We start from the raw sequence: 21,776 nt of genomic DNA, 5'->3' as shown, positions 1-21,776 counted from the left end.
ACATTTACACAATGCTACCAGTACCAAAATATAATTTAGAGACACATACACAGCTGTGTACGTGGAGCATTCAAAGATACACAGAGTGCAATTCCATGGACAGACAAGGTTTTCGGAGAGTATTGTTATACAGTCTTTCAAAGAATATGGCAAAGTAGATGGATGAACAAATAGCCTTTAATCAGTTTGTTTGCCAAGAAAAGTTTTTTTTAACTGGTATAGTTTCCTATATTTCTTGACGTCGCAAAATGTTTTCCATCGACAACTTGGTTAATATGAGGTATAGTGAAGACTGCAAGTTGTTTCGAAGAGCAGGCTTAAAACTCTTCTGAGGATTTTACAACTGCTTGCATAACAATTAAAGACCACATTTCTGATGCTAAATTAAGAGGAAAGAGAAAAGCCAGACAGACGAATACTTATTGACATTAAAAGAAGCAGCTGGTTACTGCATAAATGTGATGAGAGTACATTACTCCCACATAAAAGACTGGGCATTAATACTGAAATAGGTTCTGTTGTGACAGATTTATTTTACCAAACATTATTTGACAAGCAATATTTTAAAAGCCATGTTTTACTTTGATAAAGAACAAATAGTCATGTTCATTGAAATATTTATTAAACAAACCTGAAACGTAACTACAAATTCATAAAATAACAAAGATCATAATAAGATAGTAGAAGAACTCTATAAGACTTGTCTTTAGTTCTAATCTTTTCCATCAACTATACTTGTAATGTTAGTATATAAATATAATTATGCATATTGTTGGGAATAAATATGTTTAAACCAAAGATCATAAACATTTTACATTCAACAGTTTGAATACATGAAAAAAAGTTCTTGATCGTTTATTATTGTACAAAGTTGACCTTTACAAGAAATATACTATTTTGGTCAACAGGGAAGTTGATCACATAAAAGTAATAACGAACTGTTTGCATAGAAATGGCATATATCATGCAAATGAAGTATACAATATGACACCTATTTTGTTTCGTATGTAGCAAGTGGTGAGCTAATTACATTTCAGAACAATGCATTTAAAGCAATAAATATAGCTTTGACTATATTGTTTTAAGAAATTTTCAAGTGAAACTAGTTCGAAGGTTCTATGTCAAATGAGTCTAAGGTTATTGAGGAGAAACAACTTTAAAAGTTCAGCCCCTATGACCTTGACCTTTGAACCATTAACACCATAATTGATAAGGGTCATCTATTGACCAAGGTTTATGTCTCTTTATTGTTTAAAGGCAAGAGGATTACATATTTTCATGTTTGCTCTTCTTATAAGGGGAGACCTTTTCCACACTTATCGTCATCATATCCTGTGTTACATTATAAAACTTTACGGGTGTACTTGTGGCTGGGTCTTTACTTGGCAATGGCTAGTCTTTAGACAGTTTCTCGGAGTGACTATTGGCATGCTGCTGTAATTGTAAGTTGTAATATCAGTGTTCAAACTGTTGCTTGATAGTTTCGCTGTGAAGTCTAATGTCATCTGCAAACAGAAAAAGACATTCCATCATTTGGGTCAATGTCATTACATGCCTTGTCTATTTAATGACCATAAATGCTGAAAATATGAACAGTTTTCAATATCAGTACTCAATACACGAAACTGCAATACACAGTACACATATTACTTTGAAAACTCAATACACAGTACACCATCAACGCTCATTTATCACCAATTTCTCCGTGATTTGAACATTTACATAGCTGAAATTTTGCACATTTTTGAGTCGGCTAAAGGCTGAAAGCCTTTTGACGAGTCCTTGCTGTTCAGCGATTCTCTAAATGGACCGAATAACACGCGAAGGGATGTAGTTCCATTAGATTTCTCAAACTTCAAACAGTTCACTGCATGAATGAAGTTAAGTTGTGTCAATTCCCTTTGCTATGACCAATATACGATGTAATCTGTCATATTTATGACTTGTAATTGTGCAATACTCGAATGTAACTCATTAAGCATAAATGTGCATTTTAAGAATTGCGCAGGCTTACAAAGCTTGGGTAACATCCAGCGAAAGACAAAAAATAGTTCCACAGGGCTCCAGATAAGATGCGTATTAGCGTAAATTACGTATAGAAATAATGGAAATACGCATGTCTAATAATTTCTAAGCGTATAAAAACGTATATAAAATTACAGAAACGCACACAATGCTTTTTTAAAAACAAAATCTGAATTGTCTGGATGCGTTAGGTAACATAGCCGATCAGCCTTAATTCTCCCACATTGAACGTAAACACGCATCGTAAGATTTCTATAAACTTTGCGTGGGTTGAATTTTGCAGTCAGTAAACAGATAAATTATCGGAAGAAGAAGCTCTTACTGGTTTGTTTAGTTACTACTGATATTAAAAATGATTTTTATTCTTATTTTTCGAGAAATAAACAAATTGGCGAAACATTAAATTGTATTTTCTTGTAGTTTTTGAAATCGAAAGTAGATCGTCTATGTTTGGCTGCTTTCGCGAAACAAAACAACTTTTTTATGAAAAGATTTAAATAAGAGATAATTTAACCGTAAACTTCAATGTCAGATACTGCCAATTGCTGCTAAATGTCTTCGTATCATCACAATTTGTAGAATATATTGTTGAAACTGGAGAAAAGTGTTATCGTATCCGGATATAATATTTTGGGTAAATATCGAGCTGTGTTATGAAATTTTAAGAAAAAAACTAAAAACAAACTGAAACTGGTAGACTATACTGTCAGTACATCAATCATTAGCCGACTCAGGCCCTTCAGGCCTTTGATTTCTTTGTATGTAACTAAATAAATCGTATGTTTCAGATTTTCCCCACAATGCAAATAGGTAATGGTATCGGAACAAATGTGTTCACGGCATGCATTTATCAAATGATAAACTGGTCATTTTATCACAAATTTTAGCATTTCTACTTAAGATTGACTCATTTTATGCTTGTGAGAGCATATACACAGTATCTGGTTATTAAAAGTAATGCTCTTTTCTTGAAGACTCACTGTAGTAGTATTATACAATAGTAAATCAGGGTTTTACTTACCTTGTGGATGAAAAATATTCACGTTTTCAGAAAATACCTTATCACTAAATGGCAATATCTGGTGTACGCATCCTCACCGTGACTTTGAAAATGGCCAAAAATTAACATTTAATATTTCTAAAAGCTATCCATCATCTGATGGAAACGTCACACAAACCAGAACATACTGTTAGTTTATTATATCAACTTGCATTACTCTTTCATTTATTTTGACAAAATTATTTCCCTTTTTTATAGCAAAATTGTTAATTTCATAAAAGTTTCTCTGAAAGTATTGCATTGAGCTTCAAAACAGGTTGTAAGGATCATAAGGCAACGTCAGGTCCAAGGTCCCAAAATTCTGACTTTAATTTTGACAAAATTACTTTCTTCTTGCACTTTGAAGATGACCTTAGATAGCTATTTCATTTAAAACCTAGTATGATTCTCCAGACAATTTTGAATCACAATGCAATAACACACACCTCAGGTCAAATTCTATATGAATTCTGTGTTTTATTTTGCAAAAACTTTTAAGTTTTGCTCCAAAATGAATGCAGATAATACATTGAAACTCTATAGATAATTAGATATTGTAACATTTAGGGTAATATTCCAGCAGATAATACATTGAAACTCTATAGATAGTTAGATATTTTAACATTTAGGGTAATATTCCAGCAGATAATACATTGAAACTCTATAGATAGTTAGATATTTTAACATTTAGGGTAATATTCCAGCAGATAATACATTGAAACTCTATAGATAATTAGATATTGTAACATTTAGGGTAATATTCCAGCAGATAATACATTGAAACTCTATAGAATATTAGATATTTTAACATTTAGGGTAATATTCCAGCAGATAATACATTGAAACTCTATAGATAGTTAGATATTGTAACATTTAGGGTAATATTCCAGCTTCTGGGGCATTAATTCAAATAGTCGACCATTGGCTGTCTTACAGAGGGCTTTTTTGTGCATTCATGGATTATTCAAGTAATTTGGCATTAACATTTACAGTAACAAGATGATATATTGCATTCAAAGACTTATACCCCAACTTTAAAGGTCAAGGTCACACTTGCAGTCAATGATTTAAGGTCATTTTTCTTGTCTACTGTATAACATTTAATGCTTTTTGAAGAGGAGGGGGATGCGTAATAACACAGTATTTATGTGGCCAAGTTAGAGAACCACTGGTTGAAATGAATTCAAATTATTGCCCTTATTTGCCTTAGAAAAGCTGACTGATGCGTTGCATGCAAGTTGTTTTCATTACCATGTAAAATTTTAATTATATTGAATTATCTTATGAACAGCTCTTGTCAAAGTTACTTTTCTCTGCCTGCTAATAATTTAATGTTTTTAAAGATCATACGATATTTTCCTAGATGCTTTAGTTATCAGGGGGTCGGACGTATATAATGTCTCTCGGGTTTTTAAGCGAGAATTCAATGTCATCTTGGCAGAAATGGCAATGTAAACAGAGAAATGGGAGTTGTTTTTTCTCCAAAAACATGTAAGTATATGCTTATTTGCCATTTGATCGAACTGCTGATATACTCTTTTGATAGCCACATGTATAAGGTGAGATCGACACATTCGTTTTTGGTCGTACAGTTGACAGTACAAAAACTATTACAGGGACAAATTGATTTGAAGTGACTGTTTTTGGATTTCTGTCATGTTTTTGTGCAAGTTTTGACCAAAACAGGCATTCTGCTCATGTTAGATTGACTGTATTACGTACTATATTACTCAAGAACAGGAGAATTACAAGGCTAACTCCATTTTCATTCAACGTTTCGACTATTTATTAAGTCTTCATCAGGAAGTCAACAAATATATCTCAATTTCGGAAATGTTTGCACGTTTCTAAAACCTGGCATCGCCTGTTTTAGCTCACCTGTCACGAAGTGACAAGGTGAGCTATTGTGACCGCTTGATGTCTGTCGTGCGTAGTACGTCGTCAACAATTTCTAAAAAAATCTTGTTCTTGAAAACCACTGGGCAGAATTACACCAAACTTCACAGTAATGATCCTTGGGTGGCCCCCTTTTAAAATTGTTCAAAGAATTGAATTCCATGCAGAACTCTGGTTGCCATGGCAATCGAAAGGTAAAACTTTAAAAATCTTCTTGTCCAAAACCACAGGGCCTAGGGCTTTGATATCTGGTGTGTAGCATCATCTAGTGGTCCTCTACCAAAATTGTTCAAATTATTCCCCTAGGATCAAATATGGCCTCACCCCAGGGTCACATGGTTTATATAGACTTATATAGGGAAAACTTTGAAAATCTTCTTGTACAAAACCACATGGCCTAGGGCTTTGATATTTGGTATGTAGCATCCTCAAGTGGTCCTCTACCAAGACTGTTCAAATTATCCCCCTAGGGTCAAATTTGGCCCCGCCCCGGGGGTCCCAAGTTTTACATAGACTTATATAGGAAAAAAAGTTTAAAAATCTTCTTGTCTGAAACCACAACACTTCGACCTTTGATATTTGCTTTTTAGCATTGTCTTATGGTCCTCAACCAAAATTGTTCAAATTGTACCCCTTGGGTGAAAAGAGGCCCTGCCCTGGGTGTCCCATGTTTTATATAGACTTATATAGGAAAAAGCTTTAAAAATCTTCTTGTCTGAAACCATACGACCTAGGCTTTTGATATTTGGTTTGGTGCATTGTCTAGTAGTCCTCTACCAAATTATTCAAATTATGCCCCTGGGGTTAAAAGAGGCCCCGCCCTGGAGTTACTTAGTTATTATGTGAGTTATATAGGAAAAGTACTTAAAAAATCATCTGATCCTATTTCCAAGACTGTTTAATTATAATTACCTGATGACCCTAAGTAATATGATGTCACTTGACTGTGACCTTGACCTTCTGACCTACTTTCTTGTTTTTTAAGATAAGATACAGCCTTGAAATTTTGATGACATACACAGTTTTGCACACAAATCGTGAAACTGAATTTCATTGACCATGAATGTGACCTACTGACTTTCTTAATATTTTATCATCAGTTTGACATGTAGCTCATATTACTCAGGTGAGCGATCCATGGTCATCATGACCCTCTTGTTTTAACTTTAAGCATATTTGGATGTCTGTTGGGCCTATTTAAGCAAATTTAATGTATCAACTAGTTTCAAAGCATAAGCAAATCAAAGGTTGAAACATACATGCTAATTGTGAAAAAGTAAAACATAACTTAAACCAATATTTGCATTTGAAACGTATATGCCATTCGAATACTGTGTTTACCATGTTACATTCTAGACCCTTGTATGTAAAAAAATTTTTTTGGTCTTAAATCACGTACAGTAAGATACGGTACAAAAAATCGTAATTTTCTGCATTTTAAAAAAATCTTTCTTTTTTTTAATTTCACTGAAATAGTAAAATATTATCTATGATCAATCATCTTTATGGAAATTGCAGATTATAAGTTTGGTCATTTTTAAATTAGCAGCGGTATTTTAATTGGAAACAGTTCAATCGTTTTATATCGGCAATCTCCGGAGAAAAGAAGCACGTCAGAGCATTTTCAAATGTTCATATTGAACTTCACAACTTATGAAATAGAAGTCTTAATTAGACTAGTCTACATGCATTAACGTTGTTTGAAACTGCCGCAGCAAGTAAAAGGTAGCCCTTTCGTATTATGACCATAGTGTCTAAGGATTGAACCTTTCCAGCGCTCATTTAGGTCTGTCTGTCAGTGTAGATCGTAGATATGTTGTAGATAAGATATATTACTAATATGTTGTAACTTTACCCTCTCCATATCTCCCTTCCTCTCTCCCTATCCCCCTCTCTCCTTCCATCCACCCCTCTTTCTATCGCTGACTCTCTCCTCAATTCGACACCCTCTCTCTCACTCCTCTATCCACCTCTTTCTATGTCTATGCATGCTGTAAAGATAATAGTTACGAATATCGAAATAATTGTCCTTTAATATGTTACGTCATTTTAGATGCACATGTATACATCTATGTATCGGACCGCATGCGGATGTGTACAATCAGTATCCTCTGGATTATTTTTTTGTGATTAGTTAGTAGATACAGTATGTCGTTCACTTCATTTTGTTAAATGGGGGTATTTTAAAGGAATAGGCCCACACATCTCAATCATGTAAAAAAAAGAATAAACATAGAAATAGTTGTATTTATAAAGAGAGCTCTGAAACTAGGCTATTTACATATTAAACGTCTTGGTGAAACATCAGAAACAATAGTCAATAGTTGTTTTTTTCCGCTATTTTCGACCTCAGACCTCTTTAGTTTTAGTAAGTTGTCACATAATCTATTTTTTTCAGACAGACATGCGCAAGGAGTGGTTCACGTACCGCTAATTAAGAGCCCTCTCTCTAATGGCAGAATGCGGTGTTTTGAAACCAGTTGATACATTAAATTTGCTTAAATAGGCCCGACAGACATCCAAATATGCTTAAAGTTAAAAAAACAGCGATGCCAGGTTTTAGAAACGTGCAAACATTTCCGAAATTGAGATATAGTAATATAGTACATAATACAGTCAATCTAACATGAGCAGAATGCCTGTTTTGGTCAAAACTTGCACAAAAACATGACAAAAATCCAAAAACAGTCACTTCAAATCAATTTGTCCCTTCAGTAGTTTTTGTACTGTCAACTGTATGACCAAAAACGAATGTGTCGATCTCACCTAAGCTTACACGTGGCTATCAAAAGAGTATATCAGCAGTTCGATCAAATGGCAAATAAGCATGTACTTACATGTTTTTGGGGAAAAAAACCTCCCGTTTCTTTATTTACATCGCCATTTCTGCCAAGATGACATTGAATTCTCGCTTAAAAACCCGAGAGACATTATATACGTCCGACCCCCTGGTTATAATCATATTGGATTGGAAACTCCTTTGGAATACAGCTAGCAATTAAGGGAGTCTCTGCAATACAAAAGTTGAACAAAATGATTTATTCTTTATTGTCAGTTTTGCACTGGTCTTGCTCTAAATCTGATCTTCTGCCTTTAATAGCTTATACTTATTTCAGGGTGGGGAGAAACATGCAAAAAGAGGTTACTGGGGTGATATACTTGTTAGTCCATATGTTCCATTGGGCATACAGTGTGAGAACAAATCTTTCTTCACAAAAGCAAATAAACAATTTACAAAGGTATGTATACTTATGAAGTTATGTTGTTTTCAACAATTTTTATTAATTATTTGGGCCCAGTTGTTTTAATGGTTGGTTAGATTTTGATTCAAAATCTTAGTCTTGGCAGGAAACACTAATGTGATGTTTTGATTTAACTGTAAAGACTTACAAGAGGTCAACATCCTTTACTTCAGAATATGGTACACTAATTTTCGAAATATAACCCTAAAAGTTTATACCGTTACCTTAATCACATGTTAAATTGTAGAACAAATGGGCCATGATGTAGATTAACAAGACAGTAGGCAAATTAGTGTAATGGAGTTTTTATGTATATGCTAATTTTTGCTTGACTCTTTTTGAAATAGTAGAGCTATTATTTTCACTCCGTGATGACCTCACCATCTGCATCACATACAGGTTTTGCATGAAGCAGGTATCTAACTACTGGACAGAATGCTTTTAAAATCCATACAAGTATTTTGCATGATGAAATGACCTCACAGAGCCAGTTTCCATAAATACTGATTTACATTTTTATGCCCCCTACTTTGGGGGGGGCATATAGATTTGCTCTTGTCCGTCCGTCCTTCCGTCCGTCTGTCCGTCCGTCCGTCCTTCCGAAAATGTTGTGTCGTGCGTAGCTCTGAAAGTATTTGACGTAGAGTCACAAAACTTTACAGGAATGTTGGTCAGCATGTGTAGTTGTGCACCTGGGGTTTCGCGTCCGGATTCATTCAGTCATGTAGAAGTTATGGCCCCTGACTTTGTAAAAATTGGTCATTTTAATGTTGTGTCGCGCCTAGCTCCAAAAGTATATGACCTAGAGTCACAAAACTTTACAGGAATGTTGGTCAGCATGTGTAGTTGTGCACCTGGGGTTTCGCGTCCGGATTCATTCAGTCATGTAGAAGTTATGGCCCCTGACTTTGTAAAAATTGGTCATTTTAATGTTGTGTCGCGCCTAGCTCCAAAAGTATATGACCTAGAGTCACAAAACTTTACAGGAATGTTGGTCAGCATGTGTAGTTGTGCACCTGGGGTTTCGGGTCAGGATTCATCCAGTCATGTAGGAGTTATGGCACCTGACTTAGTAAAAAATTGGTCATTTTAATGTTGTGTCGCGCATAGCTCCAAAAGTATTTGACCTAGAGTCACCAAAGTGTACAGGAATGTTGGTCAGCATGTGCAGTTGTGCACCTGGGGTTTCGCGTCCGGATTCATCCAGTCATGTAAGAGTTATGGCCCCTGACTTAGTAAAAAATTGGTCATTTTAATGTTGTGTCGTGCCTAGCTCCAAAAGTATATGACCTAGAGTCACAAAACTTTACAGGAATGTTGGTCAGCATGTGTAGTTGTGCACCTGGGGTTTCGGGTCAGGATTCATCCAGTCATGTAGGAGTTATGGCACCTGACTTAGTAAAAAATTGGTCATTTTAATGTTGTGTCGCGCATAGCTCCAAAAGTATTTGACCTAGAGTCACCAAAGTGTACAGGAATGTTGGTCAGCATGTGCAGTTGTGCACCTGGGGTTTCGCGTCCGGATTCATCCAGTCATGTAAGAGTTATGGCCCCTGACTTAGTAAAAAATTGGTCATTTTAATGTTGTGTCGTGCCTAGCTCCAAAAGTATATGACCTAGAGTCACAAAACTTTACAGGAACGTTGGTCAGCATGTGTAGTTGTGCACCTGGGGTCTTGCGTCCGGATTCATTCAGTCATGTAGAAGTTATGGCCCCTGACTTTGTAAAAATTGGTCATTTTAATGTTGTGTCGCGCCTAGCTCCAAAAGTATATGACCTAGAGTCATCAAAGTTTACAGGAATGTTGGTCAGCATATGCAGTTGTGCACCTGGGGTTTCGCGTCCGGATTCATTCAGTCATGTAGGAGTTATAGCCACTTACTTAGTTAAAAATGGGTCATTTTAATGTTGTGTCGTGCGTAGCTCCAAAAGTATTTGACCTAGAGTTTTTGGCCCCTGACCTGGAAAAAAAATTGTCATTTTAATGTCATGCAGTGGGGGCATCTGTGTCCCATGGACACATTTCTAGTTAGCTCACCTGAAGGTGAGCTTTTTGTGTCCGTCGTCGGTCGTCCGTCATCAACAATTTGACTGTTAACACTCTTAGAGGTCACATTTTTGGCCAAATCTTAATGAAACTTGGTCAGAATGTTACCATCAATAAAATCTTGGATTAGTTTGATATTGGATCATCTGGGGTCAAAAACTAGGTCACCAGGTCAAATCAAAGGAAAAGCTTGTTAACACTCTAGAGGCCACATTTATGACCATATCTTAATGAAACTTGGTCAGAATGTTAATCTTGATGATCTTTAGGTCAAGTTCAAATCTTGGTCAGGTGGGGTCAAAAACTAGATCACCAGGTCAAATCAAAGGAAAAGCTTGTTAACACCTAGAGGCTACCTTTATGACAATATCTCTATGAAGCTTTTCCTTTGATTTGACCTGGTGACATAGTTTTTGACACCACATGACCCAGATTCCAAACTGACCTAAAGATCATCAAGATTAACATTCTGACCAAGTTTCATGAAGATAGTCATAAATATGACCTCTAAAGTGTTAACAAGCTTTTCCTTTGATTTGACCTGGTGACCTCATTTTTGACCCCACATGACCTAGATTTGAATTTGACCTAAAGGTCATCAAGACTAACATTCTGATCATAGCCCGCCGGCTTAGCTCAGTAGGGAGAGCGTTGGTCTACGGATCAAGGGGTCGCGAGTTTGACCCTCGGGTGGGGTGTATGTTCTCCGTGACGATTTGATAAAAGACATTATGTCTGAAATCATTCGTCCTTCACCTCTGATAATTCATGTGGGGAAGTTGGCAGTTACTTGCGAAGAACAGGTTAGTACTGGTACAGAATCCAGGAACACCGGTTAGGTTAACTGCCCGCTGTTACATGACTGAAATACTGTTGAAAAGTGGCGTTAAACCCAAAACAAACAAACATTCTGAGCAATTCTCATTAGTTTCAAACTTAAAATTGAGACTCTAAAGTGTTAACAAGCTTTACCTTTGCTAGTTAACACTCAAGAGACCATATTTATGACCTTATCCAAATGAAACTTGGTCAGAATGTTAATCTTAATGATGTTAAGGTCAAGTTCCAATATGGGTCAGGTGGGGTCAAAAACTAGGTCGCCAGATCAAATCAAAGGTAAAGCTTTTAATAATCTAGAGGCCACATTTATGACTGTATCTTCATGGAACTTGGTCAGAATGTTAATTTTTATGATCTTTAGGTCAAGGTCGAATCTGGGTCATGTGGGGTCAAAAACTAGGTCACCAGGTCAAATCAAAGGAAAAACTAGTTATAAAGGGTTAGAATTAGGTCAGGTGAGCGATACAGGGCCTTCAGGGCTCTCTTGTTGGTTTTTTTCAGATGGTGAACTTTGCAGTTATCTACACATGTGTCTAAAATACAGATGAAAATGTATGTTCTGATTTGTTTACATTCATTTACAGACTTCATCCGATGTAGCTGAGTACAATGTAATATCCATGTTCTGTGTTTACATTCATTTACAGACTTCATCCGATGTAGCTGAGTACAATGTAATATCCATGTTCTATGTTTACATTCATTTACAGACTTCATCCGATGTAGCTGAGTACAATGTAATATCCATGTTCTGTGTTTACATTCATTTACAGACTTCATCCGATGTAGCTGAGTACAATGTAATATCATCCGATGTAGCGGAGTACAATGTAATATCCATGTTCTGTGTTTACATTCATTTACAGACTTCATCCGATGTAGCTGAGTACAATGTAATATCCATGTTCCGTGTTTACATTCATTTACAGACTTCATTCGATGTAGCTGAGTACAATGTAATATCCATGTTCCGTGTTTACATTCATTTACAGACTTCATCCGATGTAGCTGAGTACAATGTAATATCCATGTTCCGTGTTTACATTCATTTACAGACTTCATCCGATGTAGCCGAGTACAATGTAATATCCATGTTCCGTGTTTACATTCATTTACAGACTTCATCCGACGTAGCTGAGTACAATGTAATATCCATGTTCTGTGTTTACATTCATTTACAGACTTCATCCGACGTAGCCGAGTACAATGTAATATCCATGTTCCGTGTTTACATTCATTTACAGACTTCATCCGACGTAGCTGAGTACAATGTAATATCCATGTTCCATGTTTACATTCATTTACAGACTTCATCCGACGTAGCTGAGTACAATGTAATATCCATGTTCTGTGTTTACATTCATTTACAGACTTCATCCGATGTAGCTGAGTACAATGTAATATCCATGTTCCGTGTTTACATTCATTTACAGACTTCATCCGATGTAGCCGAGTACAATGTAATATCCATGTTCCGTGTTTACATTCATTTACAGACTTCATCCGATGTAGCCGAGTACAATGTAATATCCATGTTCCATGTTTACATTCATTTACAGACTTCATCCGATGTAGCGGAGTACAATGTAATATCCATGTTCCGTGTTTACATTCATTTACAGACTTCATCCGATGTAGCTGAGTACAATGTAATATCCATGTTCCGTGTTTACATTCATTTACAGACTTCATCCGATGTAGCTGAGTACAATGTAATATCCATGTTCCATGTTTACATTCATTTACAGACTTCATCTAATGTAGCTGAGTACAATGTAATACTAATATCCATGTTCCATGTTTATATTCAAATGAACCATATGTATTACCTGAACAAAAGATAGAAGCTGCAGATACACAACAATCAGCTGGACCAACAGTCACTGGTACTTATACATTTTAGATATTGTCTAGAGGTACTGCTGTACTGCTTAGCAACTTGTAAATGACAAATAGTGAGTAAACTTTGATATAGGTTAAGGAGTTAAAAAAAAAAAGGTTGACCCAGTTTAAAATGCCTATCTAACCAATGGGCCTATTTGACCCAGTTTCTAATGCCTATTTGACCAAGTATATAGTGCCTATTTTTGACCTAGTATATAATGCCTATTTGACCCAGTATATAATGCCTACTTGACCCAGTATATAATGCCTACTTGACACGATATATAATGCTTATTTGGGGCAGTATATACTGCCTACTTGACCCATTATATAATGCCTATTTTACCCAGTATATAATGCCTACTTGACCCAGTATATAATGCCTACTGTGAAATCATTTAATTTCGTCGGCACGAAATTTCGTGGTTTTGACCAAAACGGCTGTTTCGTGGGGACGTAAATTCGTGGATTTCCAATTTTTGAAGAAAAAAAAAAATCAAAAAGAAATCATAATTTCCACAGGAATAGATCTACTAGTACTTCTGTCCTTACATGTGAAACCTACACGTGTCAAACAGCGCTACCATGGTTACCGAATTTGCAGTCAACGCCGCGGGAGATTAGCGAGTGATCATGTGCCAATTAACGACTGCGTTATCTATAATTATACAAACCCTAATTTGTAAAACTTTTTAGAACTGTGAAATATTCAATGAGAAAAGTCGGCGCCAATTAAAAAGTGTCAAAACCGTAGCACCTTGCACAATTAGTATTCATAATTGAAACAAATATAAAGTTGATCATTTGATCGAGTTTTAAACAAGAACTACTTATTTTACCGCAAATTAAAACATACTATTAAAGATTTAAATAATGTAGTGCTAGTATAACCATAATAATTCTTACATAAACTATTATAAACTGGTCCGACTTTTTTTTTTGGCAAAAGGAATGCGCGTCTGCATCTAAAATTACAAGCTGTTGAACTTGTGCATGTGTTATTTCCTGCCGGGAAACGTGTAATCTGAATTAGGTATAAATGCATGGGATACAAATCTTACAATTAATATGTAATATTTAATAGTTCCAAAGTCGTAGTATTTTACTACATGTCATTAAAATAAGGGCTAGTGTATAAACATTGCATAGCGGGGCCGTAAAAAATCATATAACAGCCGATTTATAGTGTAGTTGGCACGTGACGTTACGTCAAACTTCTTTATTTAGTATCTACTTTCACTTCGACAAACATGTCATAAACAAACCACGGGTACATTTCTAAATGAAATAGTCGGTTTTGTTTCCACGCATACTTACGTTTATCGTTGATGGAGATTCCATAAACTACACGAAAGCTGCAGGTTAGTACTGCCGCATGCATACAACTACGGATCAGATCGAACGGCTATGGTGTCAATTTTGGCGACTGCGTACAATTATTAAAAATTATCGTGGGCATAATTTGTTCGTTGGGACTTAAATTCGTGGTTGAGCTCAACCACGAAATCCACGAAAATTAATCCCCCACGAATAATAATGATTTCACAGTATTTGACCCAGTATATACTGCCTACTTGACCCAGTATATAATGCCTATTTTACCCAGTATATAATGCCTACTTGACCCAGTATATACTGCCTACTTGACCCAGTATATAATGCTTATTTGACCCAGTATATACTGCCTACTTGACCCAGTATATAATGCCTATTTGACCCAGTATATAATGCCTATTTTTGAACTGGTGTATAATGCCTATTTGACCCAGTATATAATGCCTATTTTTGACCTAGTATATAATGCCTATTTTTGAACTAGTATATAATGCCTAATTGACCCAGTATATAATGCCTATTTTTGACCTAGTATATAATGCCTTTTTGACCCAGTATATAATGCCTATTTTACCCAGTATATAATGCCTACTTGACCCAGTATATAATGCCTACTTGACCCTTTATATAATGCCTATTTTACCCAGTATATAATGCCTACTTGACCCAGTATTTACTGCCTACTTGACCCAGTATATAATGCCTATTTGACCCAGTATATACGGCCTACTTGACCCAGTATATAATGCCTATTTGACCCAGTATATACTGCCTACTTGACCCAGTATATAATGCCTACTTGACCCAGTATATAATGCCTATTTTACCCAGTATATAATGCCTACTTGACCCAGTACATACTGCCTACTTGACCCAGTATATAATGCCTATTTGACCCAGTATATACTGCCTACTTGACCCAGTATATAATGCCTATTTTACCCAGTATATAATGGCTATTTGACCCAGTATATACTGCCTGCTTGACCCAGTATATACTGCCTACTTGACCCAGTATATAATGCTTATTTGACCCAGTATATACTGCCTACTTGACCCAGTATATAATGCCTATTTGACCCAGTATATAATGCCTATTTTTGAACTGGTATATAATGCTTATTTGACCCAGTATATAATGCCTATTTTTGACCTAGTATATAATGCCTATTTTTGACCTAGTATATAATGCCTATTTGACCAAGTATATACTGCCTACTTGACCCAGTATATAATGCCTATTTTACCCAGTATATAATGCCTACTTGACCCAGTATATACTGCCTACTTGACCCAGTATATAATGCTTATTTGACCCAGTATATACTGCCTACTTGACCCAGTATATAATGCCTATTTTTGAACTGGTATATAATGCCTATTTGACCCAGTATATAATGACTATTTTTGACCTAGTATTCGTCGTAACTGGGTTGCCCGAAGTCCGGGACAAGTAGATCCTGTTTCGGGCAAGCCAAAGTTTTCAGGTGGTTGCCCGAACGGACAAGTGCTTTTTCCGAAATTTAAATCCCTTAATTTTCACAATAATTACAAAAAAGAGTTTCATGAATCTGAAATGAACATCCTAAATACTAGCTTTCGTATATTTATGCAGGAATTGATGACTTCACATTTGCAATATATAAAGTTGCTTTATAAAATTCAGAAATTACATCCCTATGACTGGAGTTTACCTGCGAATCGTAAAGATATCAAAACGTCATGCCAGTAATTTTCCATTCCTTGAGCACGTGTGACATATCGTATCGCCGTTACTTTTGTTTATTGACACGTATACAAAAAACGCGTGTAGTGCATTCATTTTTAGCTCACCTGTCACAAAGTGACAAGGTGAGCTTTTGTGATCGCGCAGCGTCCGTCGTCCGTCCGTGCGTGCGTGCGTGCGTCAGTCCGTAAACTTTTGCTTGTGACCACTCTAGATGTCACATTTTTCATGGGATCTTTATAAAAGTTGGTCAGAATGTTCATCTTGATGATATCTAGGTCAAGTTCGAAACTGGGTCACGTGCCATCAAAAACTAGGTCAGTAGTTCTAAAAATAGAAAAACCTTGTGACCACTCTAGAGGCCATACAGTGGCTAGTCTTTAGACAGTTTCTCAGAGTGACTATTGGCATGCCGCTGTAATTGTAAGTTGTAATATCAGTGTTCATACTGGTGCTTGTTATTTTCCCTGTGATGTCTAATTTCATCTGCAAACAGAAAAAGACATTCCATCATCTTTTAGGCCAATGGAATTACATGCCTCGTCTATCTTATGACCATAAATGCTGAAAACATGCACATTTTTCAATATCAATACTCAGTACACCAAACTGCAATACACAGTACAAATATTACTTTGAAAACTCAATACACAGTACACCATCGACGCTCATTTATCACCGATTTCTCCGTAATTTGAACATTTACAAAGCTGAAATTTTGCACATTTTTTCTTTGTATATGACTAAATAAATCGTATGATTCAGATTTTCCCCACAATGCAAACAGGTTATGGTATCGGGACAAATGTTTTTACGGCATGCATTTATCAAATGATAAACTTGTCATTTTATCAAAAATTTTAGCATTTCTACTTAAGATTGATCCTTTTTACGCTTGTGAGAGCATATACATAGTATCTAGTTATGAAAAGTAATGATCTTTTCTTCTGTAGTAGTATAATACAATAGTAAATCGGGATTTTACTTACCTTGTTGACGAAAAATAATCACGTTTTCGGAAAATACCTTATCACTTGGTGGCAATATCCGGTGTACACATCCTCACCGTGATAATGCCTATTTGATCCAGTTTCTAATGCCTACTTTACTCAGTTTATAATGCCTACTTGACCCAGTATATAATGCCTATTTGACCCAGTTTATAATGCCTATCTGACCCTGTATATAATGTCTATTTGATCTAAATATATAATGCCTATTTTACACAGTATATAATGCCTTCTTGGCCTATTTGACTAAGTATAATAATAATGCCTATTTAATCAAGTTTCTAATGCCTACTTGACTCAGTTTATAATGCCTACTTGACCCAGTATATAATGCCTATCTGATCCAGTTTTTAATGCCTACTTGACTCAGTTTATAGTGCTTATTTGACCCAGTGTATAATGCCTATTTGACACAGTTTCTAATGCCTATTTGACCCAGTAAATAATGCTTACTTGACCCAGTATATAATGCCTGTTTGACACAGTTTCTAATACCTATTGACCCAGTATATAATGTCTATTTGATCTAAATATATATTGCCTATTTTACCCAGCATATAATGCCTATTTGGCCTATTTTACCCAGTATAATTATAATGCCTACTTGACCCAGTATATAATGCCTATTTGATCCAGTTTCTAATGTCTATTTGACTCAGTTTATAGTGCTTATTTGACCCAGTATATAATGCCTATTTGACACAGTTTCTTATGCCTATTTGACCCAGTAAATAATGCCTACTTGACCCAGTATATAATGCCTATTTGACACAGTTTCTAATGCCTATTTGACCCAGTAAATAATGCCTACTTGACCCAGTATATAATGTCTTTTTTGACCCAGTATATAATGCCTATTTGACACAGTTTCTAATGCCTATTTGACCCAGTAAATAATGCCTACTTGACCAAGTATATAATGCCTATTTGACACAGTTTCTAATGCCTATTGACCCAGTATATAATGTCTGTTTGATCTAAATATATATTGCCTATTTGACCCAGTAAATAATGCTTACTTGACCCAGTATATAATGCCTATTTGACACAGTTTGTAATGCCTATTGACCAAGTATATAATGTCTATTTGATCTAAATATATATTGCCTATTTTACCCAGTATATAATGCCTATTTGGCGTATTTAACCCAGTATAATTATAATGCCTACTTGACAGAGTATATAATGCCTATTTGATCCAGTTCCTAATGCCTATTTGATCCGAATTATAATGCCTACTTGACTCCGTTTATAATGCTTACTTGACCTATTATATAATGCCTTTCTAATGCCTATTTTACCCAGTATATAATGCTTACCTAACCCAGTATATACTGCCTACTTGACCCAGTATATAATGCCTATTTGATCCAGTTTCTAATGCCTACTTGACTCGGTTTATAATGCCTACTTTACCCAGTAAATAATGCCTATTTTACCCAGTATATAATGCCTATCTGACCCGGTATATAATGTCTATTTGACCCAGTACATAATGCCAATTTTACCCTTTATATAATGCCTACTTGACCCAGTATATAATGCTTACTTGACCAGATATATATTCTGCCTATTTTACCCAGTATATAATGCCTATTTGACCCAGTTTATAATGCCTTTTTTTCCCAATATATAATGCCTATTTTACCCAGTATATAATGCCAACTTGACCCAGTATATAATGCCTATTTTACCCAGTATATAATGCCTACTTGACCCAGTATATACTGCCTACCTGACCAAGTATATAATGCCTATTTTACCTAGTATATAATGCCTACTTGACCCAGTATATAAAGCCTTCTTGACTCTGTTTATAATGCTTATTTGACCCAGTATATAATGCCTGTTTGACCCAGTTTATAATGCCTATCTGACCCAGTATATAATGTCTTTTTGATCTAAATATATATTGCCTATTTTACCCAGCATATTGTGCCTATTTGGCCTATTTTACCCAGTATAATTATAATGCCTACTTGACCCAGTATATAATGCCTATTTTATCTAGTTTCTAATGCCTACTTCACTCAGTTTATAGTGCTTTTTTTACCCAGTATATAATGCCTATTTGACACAGTTTCTAATGCCTATTTTTGACCTAGTATATAATGCCTATTTGACCCAGTATATAATGCCTATTTTTGACCTAGTATATAATGCCTATTTGACCCAGTATATAATGCCTACTTGACCCATTATATACTGCCTATTTGACCCAGTTTATACTGCCTACTTGACCCAGTATATAATGCCTATTTTACCCAGTATATAATGCCTACTTGACCCAGTATATACTGCCTACTTGACCCAGTATATACCGCCTACTTGACCCAGTATATAATGCCTATTTGACCCAGTATATACTGCCTACTTTGCCCAGTATATAATGCCTATTTTACCCAGTATATAATGCCTATTTGACCCAGTATATAATGCCTATTTGACCAAGTATATAATGCCTGTTTTACCTAGTATATGATGCCTACTTGACCCAGTATATAATGCCTATTTGACCCAGTTTATACTGTCTACTTGACCCAATATATAATGCCCATTTGACCCAGTATATACTGCCTACTTGACCCAGTAATAATGCCTATTTGACCAGTATATACTGCTACTTGACCAGTATATATGCCTTATTTGACCCAGTATTAATGATAATTGATCCATTTTTTAAGCCTACTGACAGTTTATAATGCCTACTTGCCATTATATAATGCCTAATTTGACCCATTTTATAATGCCTATTGATCAGTTACTAATGCCTACTTGACTCAGTTATATATTCCTACTTTGAACCATATATAATGCCACTTGACCCAGCATATAATGCCAACTTGACCCAAGTGAAATAATGCTATTGATCATTTTCTAATGCTACTGACATCAGTTATAATTTCCTACTTGACCCAGTATAAATTGCCTACTTGACCCAGTATATAATGCCTATTTGATCCAGTTTCTAATGCCTACTTGACTCAGTTTATAATGCCTACTTGACCCAGTATATAATGCATATTTGACCCAGTTTATAATGCCTATCTGACCCGGTATATAATGTCTATTTGATCTAAATATATATTGCCTATTTTACCCAGTATATAATGCCTTCTTGGCCTATTTGACTAGGTATAATTATAATGCCTATTTGATCCAGTTTCTTCTCCGTGACTATTTGATAAACGACATTATGTCTGAAATCATTAGTCCTCCACCTCTGATAATTCATTTGGGGAAGTTGGCAGTTACTTGCGGAGAACAGGTTTGTACTGGTACAGAATCCAGGAACACTGATTAGGTTAACTGCCCGCCGTTACATGACTGAAATACTGTTGAAAAACGGTGTTAAACCCAAAACAAACAAACAAACAAAATGATCCAGTTTCTAGTGCCTACTTGACTCAGTTCATAATGCCTACTTGACCCAGTATATAATGCCTATTTGATCCAGTTTCTAATGCCTACTTGACTCAGTTTATAGTGCTTATTTGACCCAGTATATAATGCCTATTTGACACCGTTCCTAATGCCTATTTGACCCGGTAAATAATGCTTACTTGACCCAGTATATAATGCCTGTTTGACACAGTTTCTAATGCCTGTTGACCCAGTATATAATGTCTATTTGATCTAAATATATATTGCCTATTTTACCCAGCATATAATGCCTATTTGGCCTATTTTATCCAGTATAATTATAATGCCTACTTGACCCAGTATATAATGCCTATTTGATCCAGTTTCTAATGCCTACTTGACTCAGTTTATAGTGCTTATTTGATCCAGTATATAATGCCTATTTGACACAGTTTCTAATGCCTATTTGACCCAGTAAATAATGCTTACTTGACCCAGTATATAATGCCTACTTGACCCAGTATATAATGCCTATTTGACCCAGTATGTACTGCCTACTTGACCCAGTATATAATGCCTATTTTATCCAGTATATAATGCCTATTTTACCTAGTGTATAATGCCTACTTGACCCAGTGTATAATGCCTACTTGACCCAGTATATAATGCCTATTTGACCCAGTATATAATGCCTACTTGACCAGAATATAATGCCTATTTTACCCAGTATATAATGCCTATTTTACCCAGTATATAATGCCTATTCTAACACAATCCGATTCATTTTCCTATTAAACAAAGAAGGCAGAAAACAGTGAATTATTATACAACAAATCACTGTTCTGACGTCACAATTATTACGTCATGATTTATTCAACGACAAAACACTGGATGAGATATATTATTTCTTAATTTCATCCAGTATATAAGGCCTATTTGACCCAGTTTCTAATGCCTACATGACCCAGTTTATAATTCCTACTGTGCGTGGACTTAATGACTGGATAAACCTGTAGTGAGAGTGTAAAGCTGAAGTGCTTATGTCTGCTGAGATCAGCCTTATAGGATAAAAGGCATGGTACATAGCAGAAACAAATTCTTAACATTTAACTAATTGTAGAAATCCTTGAGGAAGATGAGGCTGGTAAGGAACAAGAACTGGAGGAAAATGAAGCTGAAGAAAAGACAGATGTGAAGGCAGAGTATAGCAAGGAAGTGAAAGGTGCTGAATCAGTGGAGAATAAACCTCTGGAGGCAGAATATGGTATGTAGCACACTGTCACAGAAATACATGAACTACTCTCTGCTCACCTACAGTGCAAGCCATACACTACTCTTTTCAAGTTTATATCAATTTCTTTTCACTTC

The 21,776-nt window shown here is 35.6% G+C and overlaps 1 protein-coding gene across 1 annotated transcript in view; it reads left to right on the top strand.

Annotated features, from left to right (window-relative positions):
- The window catches only part of LOC123536082 (dynein axonemal assembly factor 3-like), a 236,609-nt gene that overhangs the window by 169,924 nt on the left and 44,909 nt on the right, over positions 1 to 21,776 (top strand). Inside the window, 4 exon segments of the mRNA XM_053529209.1 lie at positions 8,077 to 8,199; positions 12,839 to 12,871; positions 12,874 to 12,976; positions 21,529 to 21,672. Coding sequence (XP_053385184.1) covers positions 8,077 to 8,199; positions 12,839 to 12,871; positions 12,874 to 12,976; positions 21,529 to 21,672 — 403 coding nt within the window.

The sequence above is a fragment of the Mercenaria mercenaria genome, chromosome 17 (assembly GCF_021730395.1).
Source record: "Mercenaria mercenaria strain notata chromosome 17, MADL_Memer_1, whole genome shotgun sequence".
NCBI lineage: Eukaryota > Metazoa > Mollusca > Bivalvia > Venerida > Veneridae > Mercenaria > Mercenaria mercenaria.
This window is presented reverse-complemented; position numbering and strand designations above follow the sequence as displayed.